The 13,538-nt window shown below is 46.1% G+C and overlaps 1 protein-coding gene across 4 annotated transcripts in view; it reads left to right on the top strand.

Moving 5' to 3' along the window:
• The window catches only part of ttn.2 (titin, tandem duplicate 2), a 215,954-nt gene that overhangs the window by 154,997 nt on the left and 47,419 nt on the right, over positions 1–13,538 (top strand). For all 4 annotated transcript variants that reach the window (XM_070552978.1, XM_070552977.1, XM_070552976.1 and 1 more), the window contains 25 exons: positions 14–307; positions 409–2,413; positions 2,526–3,213; positions 3,306–3,570; positions 3,680–4,006; positions 4,093–4,377; positions 4,470–4,769; positions 5,204–5,506; positions 5,657–5,932; positions 6,025–6,324; positions 6,405–6,707; positions 6,872–7,171; positions 7,252–7,539; positions 7,625–7,927; positions 8,007–8,309; positions 8,391–8,696; positions 9,080–9,367; positions 9,697–9,987; positions 10,108–10,395; positions 10,501–11,088; positions 11,497–11,601; positions 11,679–11,876; positions 12,014–12,310; positions 12,458–13,045; positions 13,193–13,495. In XM_070552978.1, coding sequence (XP_070409079.1) covers positions 14–307; positions 409–2,413; positions 2,526–3,213; positions 3,306–3,570; positions 3,680–4,006; positions 4,093–4,377; positions 4,470–4,769; positions 5,204–5,506; positions 5,657–5,932; positions 6,025–6,324; positions 6,405–6,707; positions 6,872–7,171; positions 7,252–7,539; positions 7,625–7,927; positions 8,007–8,309; positions 8,391–8,696; positions 9,080–9,367; positions 9,697–9,987; positions 10,108–10,395; positions 10,501–11,088; positions 11,497–11,601; positions 11,679–11,876; positions 12,014–12,310; positions 12,458–13,045; positions 13,193–13,495 — 9,792 coding nt within the window. The remainder of the gene's footprint in view (positions 1–13; positions 308–408; positions 2,414–2,525; positions 3,214–3,305; positions 3,571–3,679; positions 4,007–4,092; positions 4,378–4,469; positions 4,770–5,203; positions 5,507–5,656; positions 5,933–6,024; positions 6,325–6,404; positions 6,708–6,871; positions 7,172–7,251; positions 7,540–7,624; positions 7,928–8,006; positions 8,310–8,390; positions 8,697–9,079; positions 9,368–9,696; positions 9,988–10,107; positions 10,396–10,500; positions 11,089–11,496; positions 11,602–11,678; positions 11,877–12,013; positions 12,311–12,457; positions 13,046–13,192; positions 13,496–13,538) is intronic.

Here is a 13,538-nt window from a genome sequence, read left to right as displayed (position 1 = left end):
TTCTTCCCACCAGTCCCTCCTGGTCCTCCAAAAGATCTGCATCATGTTGATGTAGACAAAACTGAGGTATGGTTGGCCTGGAACTGGCCCGATCGCAATGGAGGAAGTGACATCACAGGTTTTTTGGTGGAGTATCAGGAAGAGGGAGCGAAGGACTGGGAAGAATGGAAGATTGAGAGCATTCCAGAGAGCCATGTCACTGGCCTAGAGGAGGGAAAGACCTATCGCTTCAGAGTGAGAGCGGAAAACGCCATAGGCCTGAGCAGACCAGACACAACAGTGCCCATCCTATGCCAGGAGAAACTTGGTGAGACGTAACCTCCTTTACCTCTTAGATGTGTTTGTCGATAAATGTTGTTAGTATTGTTTAAACTCTGCGGTAACCTGTTTTCTTTTATTTGATCACAGTGCCTCCAGTTGTGGAGGTGGATGCTAAGCTCATTGAAGGCATCACCGTGAAGGCCGGCACCACCATTAGGCTGCCGGCTATAATGAGAGGAATCCCTGTGCCCACAGCTAAATGGTCCATTGATGGAGAAGAGATCACTAGCCAGGGCAACATCAAGATTGACACTGATAATTTCTCTACTGTGCTCAACATTAACGAATGCACCAGGAACCATTCAGGAACTTACCTGCTCACCGTGTCCAATCCAGCAGGAACGAAGGCTGTGGCCTTAAATGTATTAGTTTTAGATGTTCCAGCTGCTCCTATTGGACCTGTCAATATCCTGGAAGTCACGCCAGACTCCATGACCATTGAATGGCGTCCTCCCAAGGATGACGGTGGAAGCCCTGTCACCAAATACATTGTGGAGAAAAGAGAATCCAACAAGGAGACTTGGGGAGGCGTTAGCTCTGGCAGCCTTGACACTGAGCTTAGAATCACTCGACTACAGAAGGGAGCTGAGTACGTGGTCCGCATTCGTGCTGCTAACAAAATGGGGGTGGGTGCTCCACTGGAGAGTAAGCCAACTGTTGCTGAGCACACCTTTATGCCACCCAGTCCACCTGGAAAACCACAGCCCTCTGACCTGTCAGAAGACGCTGTTACAGTCGGATGGACGATGCCTCTTGCTGATGGTGGCAGCCAGATCACTGGTTATCTTGTTGAGCGCAGGCACAAGGGAGGAAAATGGATCCGAGTTAATAAGACACCATGCAAAGACTTGCGCTACAGAGTCCAGGGTCTCTTTGAGGGAAGTGAATATGAGTTCAGAGTATTTGCTGAGAACATAGCTGGTTATAGTGGTCCTTCTCCCACATCTGACCTCTGCAAGCCCTGCAGACCCATAACTGTCCCAAGTCCCCCTGTAAACCCCAAAGTTAAAGATTACAGTAAGGCCACTGCTGACCTCGTCTGGACGAAGCCTACCAGAGATGGGGGCAGCCCCATCCTAGGCTACACTGTGGAGATGAAGAAAGCTGATTCTGATGAATGGAAAAAGGTGAATATAGATGACTTCATTAAGCTGTGTGCCTATAAGGTGAAAGGCCTAGAAGAAGGTGTGGCCTACACATTTAGAGTCTCTGCTTCAAACATGATTGGTGATGGAGAGCCCAGAGAATTTCCCGAGTCCATCACCGCTAAGGATATCCTGATTCCTCCAGAGATAGAAATGGAGGCCACCTGCCGTGAGCGAGTAACTGTACGTGTTGGACACAACATTAACATCATTGGCTATATCAAGGCTCGCCCTGACCCTGAGGTAGTTTGGTCAAAGCAGGAGACAGTTCTAGAAAACAGCAAGCGTGTGACAATAATTCAGAACTTACCCGTGGTCCACCTGAGGATAAAGGAGGCCACAAGGGATGATCATGGCAAGTACACACTGAAGGCTTCAAATGAAAGTGGTGAGGCTTCCTGCACCATCACAGTTAATGTTCTGGACAGACCCAGCCACTGCCAGAACCTGCACCTCACCTACGTCACCAAGGACTCCTGCATGATTAACTGGGAGGCACCTAATGACAACGGTGGATCTGAAATCACCAATTACATTGTTGAGTGCCGTGAGCCCAGCATCAGCATGTGGTCTATGATTTCTTCAACCTGTACCAATCGCAAGATCAAAGCCAAGCTGATGGAAGGCCACGAGTACCTGTTCCGTGTTTGTGCTGTGAACAAGTTAGGACCTGGTCCTGCTGTGGAAATCAAGACCCCTACGTTGGCCATAGACCCCATCGAGAAACCCGGTGAGCCAGAGAACTTCAGAGCTACTGACATTGGTAAGAACTATGTCTATCTAAAATGGAGAAAGCCTGATTATGATGGTGGAAGCCCCAACCTCTCCTACAACCTGGAGTGCAAAACCAAAGATGCTGAAGAATGGGTGAAACTCGGCACTGGCCTCCTAACAGACACCTTCTACTTGGCTGACAAGTGTGTGGAAAACCAGACGTATACGTTCAGGTAAGTTCAGGCTTTACTGCATTTAAACAGTCATTCTCCCAGACGTTTACTGGCAGAGACATAGTTCTAACATGCCCCTTCTTAAAGGAGATTTTTCTGTATGTTCCCACAGGGTTCAGACCGTAAATGAAGGTGGCGAAAGCAACTGGGTGAAGCTTGCTGATATTGTGGTTAAGGAGGAGCTCCATAAGCCCGTCATTGACCTGAAAGTGGCTGGAACTGTGACAGTTAAGGCTGGAGAGTCTGTCAGGATGGAAGCTGCCCTTAGGGGAAAGCCCCAGCCAGAGGTCGTATGGGCAAAGGACAAGGCAGTGGGAGACAATCCAAGACTGAGCTATGAAACTGGTCCAGACTATTCCAAGTTTCTTCTGACTAAGTCCAAGCGTATAGACTCTGGGAAGTATGTCATCACTGCTACCAACACAGCAGGCACTTTCACAGCATATGCCAATGTCAATGTCCTGGACATCCCTGGACCAGTAAGGAACCTGAGGATTACTGGCATTGGAGCAGACAAGTGCAGAGTGGTGTGGGATGTTCCTGAAGATGATGGAGGTTGTGAAGTGGACAGCTACATTGTGGAGAAATGTGAAACCAGAAGGATGGTCTGGTCCACATACTCAGCAGCTGTGGTGACACCATACTGTAACGTCACGCGCCTGGTGGAGGGTAACGAGTATATCTTCAGAGTCAGGGCAGAAAACAAGATGGGAACGGGCCGCGCTGTGGAGAGCAAGCCTGTAACCGTGAAGACTCAGTTTAACAGACCTGGACCCCCTGAAGCACCTGAAGTTACCAAGGTCAGAAAGAATATCACGATAAAGGTTTTCCAACAGGAACGTTGCAAACACATTTTCTTTTTTTACTCACACTGTTGATGTGTTTTGTACAGGTGAGTAAAAGTGAGATGACTGTGGTCTGGGCTCCACCAGAGAGTGATGGAGGAAAGTCCATTACTGGTTACATCCTGGAGAGGAAAGAGAAACGTGCAGTGCGCTGGGTGGCTTGCACGAAAAGCCCCATTTCTGACAGACGCATGAAAGTTCCTAATTTGATTCCAAACCACGAATACCAGTTCAGAGTGAAAGCTGAAAACGAAGTTGGTCTGGGAGAGCCTAGCAAGCCCTGCAGGCCTGTGGCAGCCAAAGATCCTATTGGTGAGTTTTACTGTTGTGCAGCTAGAATTACGGCTCTGATGACGGCCCTAGTATGGATGGAAGTAGGATATTCTGCCTTGAACTTTTTTCTTCATGTCTTTACTTTCAGAACCACCTGGCCCTCCTGCATTCCTGAAGGTGTCTGACAGCACAAAGACCTCAATAACCCTCTCTTGGTGTAAACCTGTGTATGATGGTGGTGCACCCATCATTGGCTACAGCCTGGATCTAAGGCTGAAAAGTGATGCAGACCCAGAAAAACCTTCAGTGGGCTGGAAGAGGATTGATACCTGTGGCCCACTTGTGATGACAGAATTCACCATTGATCAGCTGGATGAAAAGCAGGAGTATCACTTCAAGGTTTCTGCCCAGAACCAGGTGGGCTGGGGGCCCCATGCCTATCTGAGGGAAGCTGTTTCTCCCAAAGAAATCCTTGGTAAAGCTGCAATAATCCTGTTGTGTAACACAGCACTGTAGAGTTTACTAAAACATGAATCATTTTCTGTGTTTGAATGGCAACAGAGGCTCCAGAAGTTGAGCTGGATGCAAGTCTGAGGAAAGGCCTGGCCGTCAGAGCTGGTTGTCCAATCAGGTTGTTCGCTGTGATCAGAGGAAGACCAGCCCCCAAGGTCACTTGGAGGCGCCTAGGTGTGGACAACGTGGTGCGCCGAGGCCATGTGGATCAGGTTGACACAATGTCCTTCCTGGTTATTCCTGAGTGCACCCGAGAGGATTCTGGGAAATACTCTCTGACATTGTCCAACTCAGCTGGAGAGAAAGCTGTGTTTGTTCGTGTCAAAGTCCTTGGTAGGAACAGGAACGAGAACAAAGATAAAAGAAACAAGCAATCATATCAGAACATTTCTGTGTGACATAAACATCTAAATAATTGTTTACAGACACGCCTGGCCCTGTTGGGGGCTTGGATGCAGCTGATGTCACTAAAACAACTGCTCAGCTCTCCTGGATGCCACCTGAAAATGATGGCGGCAGCCCCATTCTGAACTACATTGTGGAAAAGCGAGAGGTGGATAGGAAGACTTGGACCAAATGCTCAGAAGACCTAAAGAAACCCAGCTTCAAGGTGACCAACTTAACTCCTGGCATCGAGTACTACTTCAGAGTTATGGCCTGCAACAAATATGGTGTTGGAGTTCCTCAGGATTCTCCCAGATCCTACCTGGCAGTGGATCCCATCAGTAAGTGTCACCACTCAGCACACACTTCACATTTATGCACAACTCAACCTCTCATACGCTGGGCATTGGTCATCTAAGAATCTCATGCATAATTATAAAGTAGGGACAGATACCATCATGGCCAATGCTTCTTACATACATGCATTCACAAGAACCGTATAGATCCAGAGTGTACTTTTGGCGGGTGGTGGATGCCAGTCGGTCTTGCTAGGAATCAATTTTCCGACAAAGGAGTGGTATCCATCTTGTTCACAAATGTCCTTGTTATGTGTGCGTGGGTAGGGCCGATCCAATTATTATTTTATACATTGGCATCGGCCGATTTAAAGTCAGGCACAGCCCCAGGTATTTCTTTATTATTAACAGAAACAATAGCAATGCCCCTGGGATTGTATTTGATGTGTTTTCCCATCACTACCATCTTTTACAAACAGGTGAACCAGACCCTCCTAAGAAGATGGATGTGCTGGAGATCACCAAAAACAGTGCCACCCTGGGCTGGCTGAAGCCCCTCAGAGATGGAGGAGCCAAGATCAATGGCTATGTGGTGGACTACCAAGAGGAGGGTGCACCAGAGAACAAGTGGACACCTTACTCTGTGGTCAAAGACCTGACCATTGTGGTGGTTGGTCTGAAGGAAGGCACAAAGTACAGGTTCAGAGTGGCAGCCAGGAACTCTGTGGGAGTCAGCTTGTCTCGAGAGGCTGAGGGCGTGTTTGAGGTCAAGGAGCAGCTGAGTAAGTCAACCAACCTGCTTCTAGTTTTCACACAAACTGTTAATCAGTAAGGAGGCCTCATTGAATACATGTTTAACTAAGTTGTTGAATTTTTAACAAAGCTGAAATGATCTTCAACACTGACTTAATTTTTTATATTTTTCTTCTCAGTGGCACCAAAGATCATAATGCCTGACATTGTGATGGCCAGAGCCGGATCTAAGATGGTGATAGAGGCCATTGTGGCAGGTAAACCTGCACCTGTCTGCAAGTGGAAGCAGGGCAACGAGGATGTGCTGACTTCTGACCGTCTGTCGCTTGTAAAATCACCAACAATGTGCACACTCATCATCAAAAATGTGACCAGGAAGGACAGTGGCTACTACAGCCTGTCGGCTGAGAACAGCACCGGCAGGGTCAACCAGATTCTCAGAGTCACCATCATGGGTCAGTCAAAACAAACTGTCCTTCCAGCAACAATTGGAAATGTGATAAATTGTTGTCAGTATATCATAATTAATGATTCACTTCTCTCTTAGACAAACCTGGGCCTCCAGAAGCTCCTTTAGAAATCTCAGAGTTAGACATCGATGCTTGCACACTTCTTTGGAACTCCCCACAGGAGGACGGTGGCAGCAACATCACCAACTACATAGTGGAAAAATGCGACATTAGCCAGGGTGACTGGATCACTGTGTCCACATCCTGCACCAAGACTAGCTTCAGAATGACTAAACTAACACCTGGCAAGGAGTATGGGTTCAGGGTTCGTGCTGAAAACAGGTTTGGGATCTCAGAGCCCATCTACTCTGAGAAGATGGTCGCTAGATATCCTTTTGGTGAGTTATGCATTCCTTAAGAGCTCGCTGCCTTTACATTTGTGGCATTATGTGTAACCTGTGTTCTGTGCTCTCACAAGATCCTCCCAGTGAGCCCATAAACCTGCAGATCAACAAAATCAACAAGGACTTTGTTATTCTGTCGTGGGAGCGTCCCGGCAGCGATGGTGGCAGCCCTGTTACCGGGTACTGCATTGAAAAGAAGGAGAGGAACAGCCTTCTGTGGGTGAGGGCCAATGAGTCTGTTGTCAAAGCCACCCAGTACACCTGCTCGGGCCTGATTGAGGGTCTGGAGTACGCCTTCAGGGTGTCGGCCTATAACATGGCTGGACAAGGAAAACCATGCAAGCAGACTGACTTCATCACAGCCAGGACCGCTGTTGGTAAGTTCATGTCTATCTAAGTTTAATCCTTCTAGTGATTTGTTTTAATAAAATAATTTAAATAATCAAATGACACAAATTGAACCAACACTATTAAATAATGACTAACCTGTAAAATGCGTGTCTGAGAGAAGAGTTGATTTCTAAATGTACGTGATCCACAGACCCACCAGGTAAACCTGAACCAATGGATGTTGGCAAGAACTCAGTTTCGCTGGTTTGGAGCCGTCCCAAACATGATGGTGGCAGCAAGCTAATTGGTTACTTCATGGAATATGCTAAGCTACCAGAGGAGAAGTGGACTCGCTGCAATTCCAACTGCATGAACATCCAGACAGAGAGTTATGTGGTCCAGGGGTTGGAGGAGGGTCAGAGGTACCAGTTCAGAGTTCTAGCCAAGACTGCAATCAATGTCAGCCTCCCGTCTGACTTGTCTGATCCCATCACAGTCATTGCAGAAAACGGTACAGTTAGTAGCCTAGGAAATAAACAAATAAATAAACAAAACAACTGAAAACTAATGCTAAAACGTTTTCTTGTTCAGTGCCTCCTCGTGTGGAACTTGGCATCAACATGAAAACCCTGATTGTGGCAAAGGCCGGGGAGAATGTCTTCCTGGATGCAGAGGTGTTTGGCAAACCACTACCCAAGGTGAGCTGGAAAAAAGACGGCACACCTCTGGTTCTTGCTGAGGGCATGAAGATGGCTCAGAAGAAACATCTTCATTTGCTGGAGCTGTACTCCGTTACCAGAAAAGAGTCTGGAGACTATACTATCACTGCTGAAAACATCAATGGCTCAAAGTATGCTACCATCAAGGTCAAGGTGCTCGGTAGGTTAGAGTAAAAATCCTTTTAGTTAGGCTGAAGTGGGTTTGATTTCAGACCTATCTCAACATTCATCTCTTTGCTCTGCAGACAAACCTGGGCCTCCTGCCTCAGTAAAAATTGCAAAGGTCTTTGCTGATCATGTGAAGCTGCGATGGGAGCCTCCACTGGCAGACGGAGGCTCTGAAATCCTCAACTATATTATTGAAAAGCGTGAAACAAGCAGGCCTAACTGGGCGTTGGTAACCTCCAACATCCACGGTTACATCACTGACTGCTCAGTGGAGAAACTCATTGAGGGTCATGAGTACCAGTTCAGAGTCAGTGCTGAGAACCAGTATGGTGTGGGAGATCCCGTCATGACCGATGCTATCACAGTTAAGAACCCATATGGTAAGAAACCACTCTAATCTGCATGAACTTGGGAATTCTTATTAACCAAACAGGAGACTGACCTTATGTCTTCTATCAGATGTTCCTGGACCCTGTGAGGCTCCTGTCATCACCAATGTTACTAAGGAATCTATGACAGTCAGCTGGAAAGCTCCAGCCAATGACGGCAAAGCGCCCATCCTGGGCTACATGGTGGAGAAACGGGAGGCCACCGAGCTGACCTGGGCAAAGGTTAACCGTCGGCCAGTTATTGACCGAACTATCAAGGCTGCACAGCTGACCGAGGGCTCAGAGTATGAGTTCAGGGTCATTGCCTTGAACAAGGCTGGTCTGGGCAAACCCAGTGATCCATCCAACGCAGCTCTGGCTGTTGATCCTGTCTGTAAGTGAGCAGTGGAAAAGCAAATTAAAGCTTCTTGGAATTTATAGTGATTGTTTGACTTAAAACTCACCTACACTTCAGATCCTCCTGGCCCACCTGCGTTTCCAAAGGTGGTGGACTCAACCAAGAGTTCTGTTAGCCTCAGCTGGACCAAACCTGCTTATGATGGTGGTTGTGAGATCATTGGATATCTGGTGGAGTGCAAGGCGGTTGACGCAGAAGCATGGACTAACTGCAATGTCCCCAAGAAACTACAGGCCACTAAATTCGTGGTGACTGGTCTGATGGAAAACACAGAGTACCAGTTCAGAGTCACTGCTGTCAACAGGATCGGCTACAGCGAACCCAGTGAGGTTCCTGGAAACCACATGGCCAAGGATATTCTGAGTATGTGTATTTGGCTTATCAGTCTCTACACCGGTAGTGGCCTAATAAAGTCATGTCACATGCTAAAGGTTTTAATGTTGGGTGTAAATGCTGACCCTGAACCACGTCTCTTCTGTAAAGCTGTACAGGGATGTGGTTGTGCTCTTTAGTTTCACTACGATAGCTAGCAAATACTAAAATATGCCACTTTCCTTCTTTAATGTACAACCGATCCCTAGTGGCAACTCCGAGTTTTACATACCTGTCAGATGAAAACAGCCCGGCAGGATGGATTTAGCGTTTCTAAAGCTTGGGCTCCACTCAGAAGTTAAAATCACATAAAAAAAATTACTCAAGCAAGCATGACAAAGACTGTATAACCATCAGTGTATGTCTATCTGCAGTCCCCCCTGAAGCTGAGTTAGATGCTGACCTGAGAAAGGCACTGGTGTTGAGAGCTGGCGTCACCATGAGGCTCTACGTCCCGCTGAGAGGACGGCCAGCACCTAAAGTCATGTGGACAAAGGTGGATGCCAACCTGAAAGACAGACAGGGCATTCTGATCAAGACATCAGACTGGGACACCCTGCTGATGATAGAGGACATCAACAGATACGATGCCGGCAAATATGTTTTAACCCTGGAGAACAGCAGTGGATCCAAGAGCTACACCATCATAGTGAAGGTCCTGGGTAAGCATCTCTGTCTGACACTCGTATGCTACGAGTGGAAAGAAGCTCATCTGTTGTTTTAAAGGCAAGAAGAGCAAGCCTATAAGAGATGAGTTCAAGTTGTTAGAGTGGTGTTTGTTTCATAAAGACTTCTGCAATGGTCACATTGGAAATGACCCATAATCTTATTCATTGTAGTTTTACTTTTAAACAAAACTTTAAAGTGTCAGAATAAATATGAGAAATGTAACCTAATGTAAGTGAAACGTCCTCTGACTCTTCATTTCCATCACCCGTCCATATTTTAGTTAATTCACATGGAAGATTCATTGTTGTTCCTCCCCACTCAGATTCTCCCGGACCACCCACAAACCTGATAGTGAAGGAAACCTCCAGAAGCCATGCCTGCATCTCCTGGGAGGCACCGCTGATTGATGGCGGTAGCCCAGTGAAAAGCTATGTGGTAGAAAAACGACTGGCTGAGAGGAAGGCATGGACTTGTGTGTCAGCGGAGTGCCACAAGATTTCTTTCAGGATCACAAACCTGGAGCCAGGACAAGCATACTGCTTCAGAGTGCTGGCTGAGAATGCCTATGGCATTGGAGAGGGCTGTGAGACTCAGGGCAGCGTACGCGCCTCAGGTAACCATAAAAAAGCACGCATCCACTCCTCTGATAGGTCTAAATCAAGGTTGTTGTTCTTTTAATGGAATACTGTGGTAAATAATCAAATATCATCCTTAACCCGTTACATTTTTTCAGAACACCCTGGCCCAGTTACTGACTTCAAGGCCCAGAAGACCACCAAAAACTCGATTACTCTGGGTTGGAAGAAGCCCATCAGTGATGGTGAAAGCTTTATTACTGCTTACATACTGGAGCAGAGCCAAGGCGAGGAGAAGTGGGTCCAGATTATGAAGGGCAAGAACATGTCACACAACATTAGTGAGCTGGCAGAGGGCAAGGCATATTTATTCAGAGTCAAGGCGCTTAATGAGTCCGGAGAGGGGCCACCAACTGACCTCACAGTTGTTGCCAAGGACCAGTTTGGTAAGAATTCTGTCTTCACATTGTCAGATATATTTTTGTGTGATAAACTCAGCTCTAATAACTGTAGAATCAGAATTTCAACCATCTCATTTACTTCTATCTTAGTGCTGCCTGACTGCAACCTGAGCAGTCTGCACGATGGTTGCTGTGTGGTAAAAGAGGGCACAACCGCACGGATCAACATCCCTGTCACTGGAGTGCCTTACCCCACTGTCACATGGAAGAAAAGTGATGTGGCGCTTGGTGATACTGGGCGCATATGTGTTGAGGCTTCTCAGGGCTTCACCACCCTACTGATAAGAGATTGTCAGAGAGGAGATGCTGACACTTTCACCATCACTGTCAAAAACAGTGCTGGCTCAAAAGACTGCAAGTTGCAGTTGAAGGTAGTTGGAAAGCCTGGCATCTGTTCTGGGCCCATCAAATTTGACGAGATTACTGCTGATGGCATTACTCTGGAATGGTGGCCACCAAGTGATGATGGAGGAGCAGAGGTGTCCAATTACATTGTGGAGAAGAGGAGGACAACAGACAACAAATGGGCCACAGTGGCTTCTGCCATCCAGAAGACCTCCATGAGGGTGATCAGACTCCACGATGGAATAGAGTACATCTTTAGAGTCTGTGCTGAAAATAAGTACGGGATTGGAGAGTATCTGAGGTCCGACCCAGTCATTGCCCAGCATCCATTTAGTGAGTATTTAACATTTTCACAAGTTTGGTTAGTAAAAAAAACACGTATCAAGTTAGTTAATATATTTTACACAAAAGCATCAACAGCAACTGATATCTTATTTTGACACCTCATAAGGCTATATGTGGACTGAAGGGCACCAAAATTCAGTGTGACCAATCGGGTTCCTTAGTAAAGCAACTTATTAAGAATGTTTTTTAGAATGGTTTCATTTTTAAGTGTTTTAAATTAGGTTGCATTTAATTAAACTGGAATATATGTCATTGCACTAGAGTAAAGGGAATGAAGTAAATAAAGAGTGTCTGCATCCAAACATGTTTTGTCTTAAAAAACGTGAACGAACAAGTGAATTTTTAGAGCTTCTCCTGTTGCTAACAATGCTATCATTCTACGACTCTTTCCTTCAGACGTGCCAGAGGCGCCTGCTCCTCCAGAAATTGTCAGCATTCGTCATGAGTCGGCAATTTTGAATTGGGAGGATCCAAAAGACATCGGAGGCTCTCCAATTACTGGTAAAATACATTGAGGGATATCAGTAAGTTGGTAAGCATGAACAAGCAGTTACTAGTAATTAGTTTGTCTTCTTTAGGGTATCGCATTGAATTTAAAGAGAGGAACAGCCTGATGTGGAAACAGGCCAGCAAGACTCCTCTGAGGGTGAAGGAGTGTCGAGTCACAGGCTTGATAGAAGGACTAGAGTACGAGTTTAGGGTGATGGCCATGAATATGGCTGGCCTTGGAAAGGCAAGCAGAGTCACTGAAGCTGTGGTTGCTCTTGACCCTATTGGTGAGTTCAACCTATTTGTCTTGTTCCAAGACAAAACACTTTACTACAGGCATTCATTTTTGTCGCAAAACTAAATGATTTGGGCAAAAGAGCCTTGTTATGATTTATAACGTTAATTTTGTTTTGTGCTTTGCCAGATCCACCTGGCAAACCTGAAGTAATTAATGTGACCAGAAGCACAGTCACTCTGATGTGGACTTCTCCAAAATATGATGGTGGCTATAAGCTGACTGGGTACATGGTGGAGAAGTTAGAGCTTGGTGGAAAGACCTGGATGAAGGCCAATCATGTCAACATTCAGGGCTGTGCCTTCACTGTCACTGACTTGACAGAAGGATCTCAGTATCAGTTTAGAATCAGGGCCAGGAATTCTGCTGGTGCCATCAGTGTTCCCTCAGAGTCGACTGAGTCGCTGACCTGCAAGGATGAGTATGGTAAGCTTACTAATGAACTTGTTTGAGTAAGTTATGATTTTAAGTGACTGCAACTTTTGAAAATCTTATGCTTGGGTTTTAAATAAATATGATCTTTTAATTAGAGTGATATATACATTTATGAGGAACTTGTTATTCTCTTTATAGAGCCCCCATCTATCACTATTGACCAAGACATGAAGGATGGTGTATCAGTCAGGGCAGGAGACACAATTGTGATTACAGCCTCCAAGATTGTAGGCAAACCTCCACCCACTGCTGTCTGGTCAAAGGGAGGTCGTGAGTTCAAGAGCTCTGATATTGTCACTGTCACTAGTACCCCCACCTCTTCCACCTTGGCTATTAAGTACGCAAGTAGGAAGAACACAGGAGACTACAAAATCACTGCAAGCAATCCCTTTGGTATAAAGGAAGAACATATTAAAGTGAAGGTCCTTGATGTGCCCGGACCTCCAGGTCCAGTTGAAGTCAGTAATATTTCAGCAGAGAAGTGTACTCTGACCTGGCTTCCTCCAGAGGAGGATGGAGGCTGCTCCATCAAGTCCTACATTTTAGAGAAGAGAGAGACCAGCCGTCTGCAGTGGACAAAACTTGCGGAAAATATCATGGACTGCAGATACATAGCAAGTAAACTAATTAAGGGTAATGAATACATCTTCAGAGTGTCTGCTGTGAACCAGTATGGCACCGGGGACTCCAGCCAGTCTGGTCCAGTCAAAATGATCGACAGTTACCGTAAGTTTAATTAGTTTTCATATACAGTTTTTCATTTTTTAATTTGCACAAGATTTTTGAATCAAAAAATTTCTGATTTGTTATGAAAAGATTTGTAATTTGGCTGAGAGATTAGTAAAAATGTGTATCATTGTTTTATTTCCCCAGGCCCTCCAGGTCCACCCTCTACCCCAGAAATTGATAATGTCAGTAGGAATGCTGTCACCATTTCATGGAAGAGACCAGTACAGGATGGGGGAAGTGACATTAGAGGATATTGTGTGGAGAGGAAAGAGAGGAGAGGAATGAGATGGGTGAGAGCCAGTAAGAGGACAGTTCCTGACCTGCGCTTCAAAGTGCAAGGTCTGAGTGAGGGAGTAGAGTATGAGTTTAGAGTCACAGCTGAGAATAAGGCTGGATTTGGGGAGCCAAGTGAGCCATCACACCCAGTGATGACCAAGGATATTGTATGTAAGTAAAGCAACAATTCGGATCAATTTTCCAAAAAAGGAAT

Source organism: Nothobranchius furzeri, chromosome 7, assembly GCF_043380555.1.
Source record: "Nothobranchius furzeri strain GRZ-AD chromosome 7, NfurGRZ-RIMD1, whole genome shotgun sequence".
Classification (NCBI taxonomy): Eukaryota; Metazoa; Chordata; class Actinopteri; order Cyprinodontiformes; family Nothobranchiidae; genus Nothobranchius; species Nothobranchius furzeri.
This window is presented reverse-complemented; position numbering and strand designations above follow the sequence as displayed.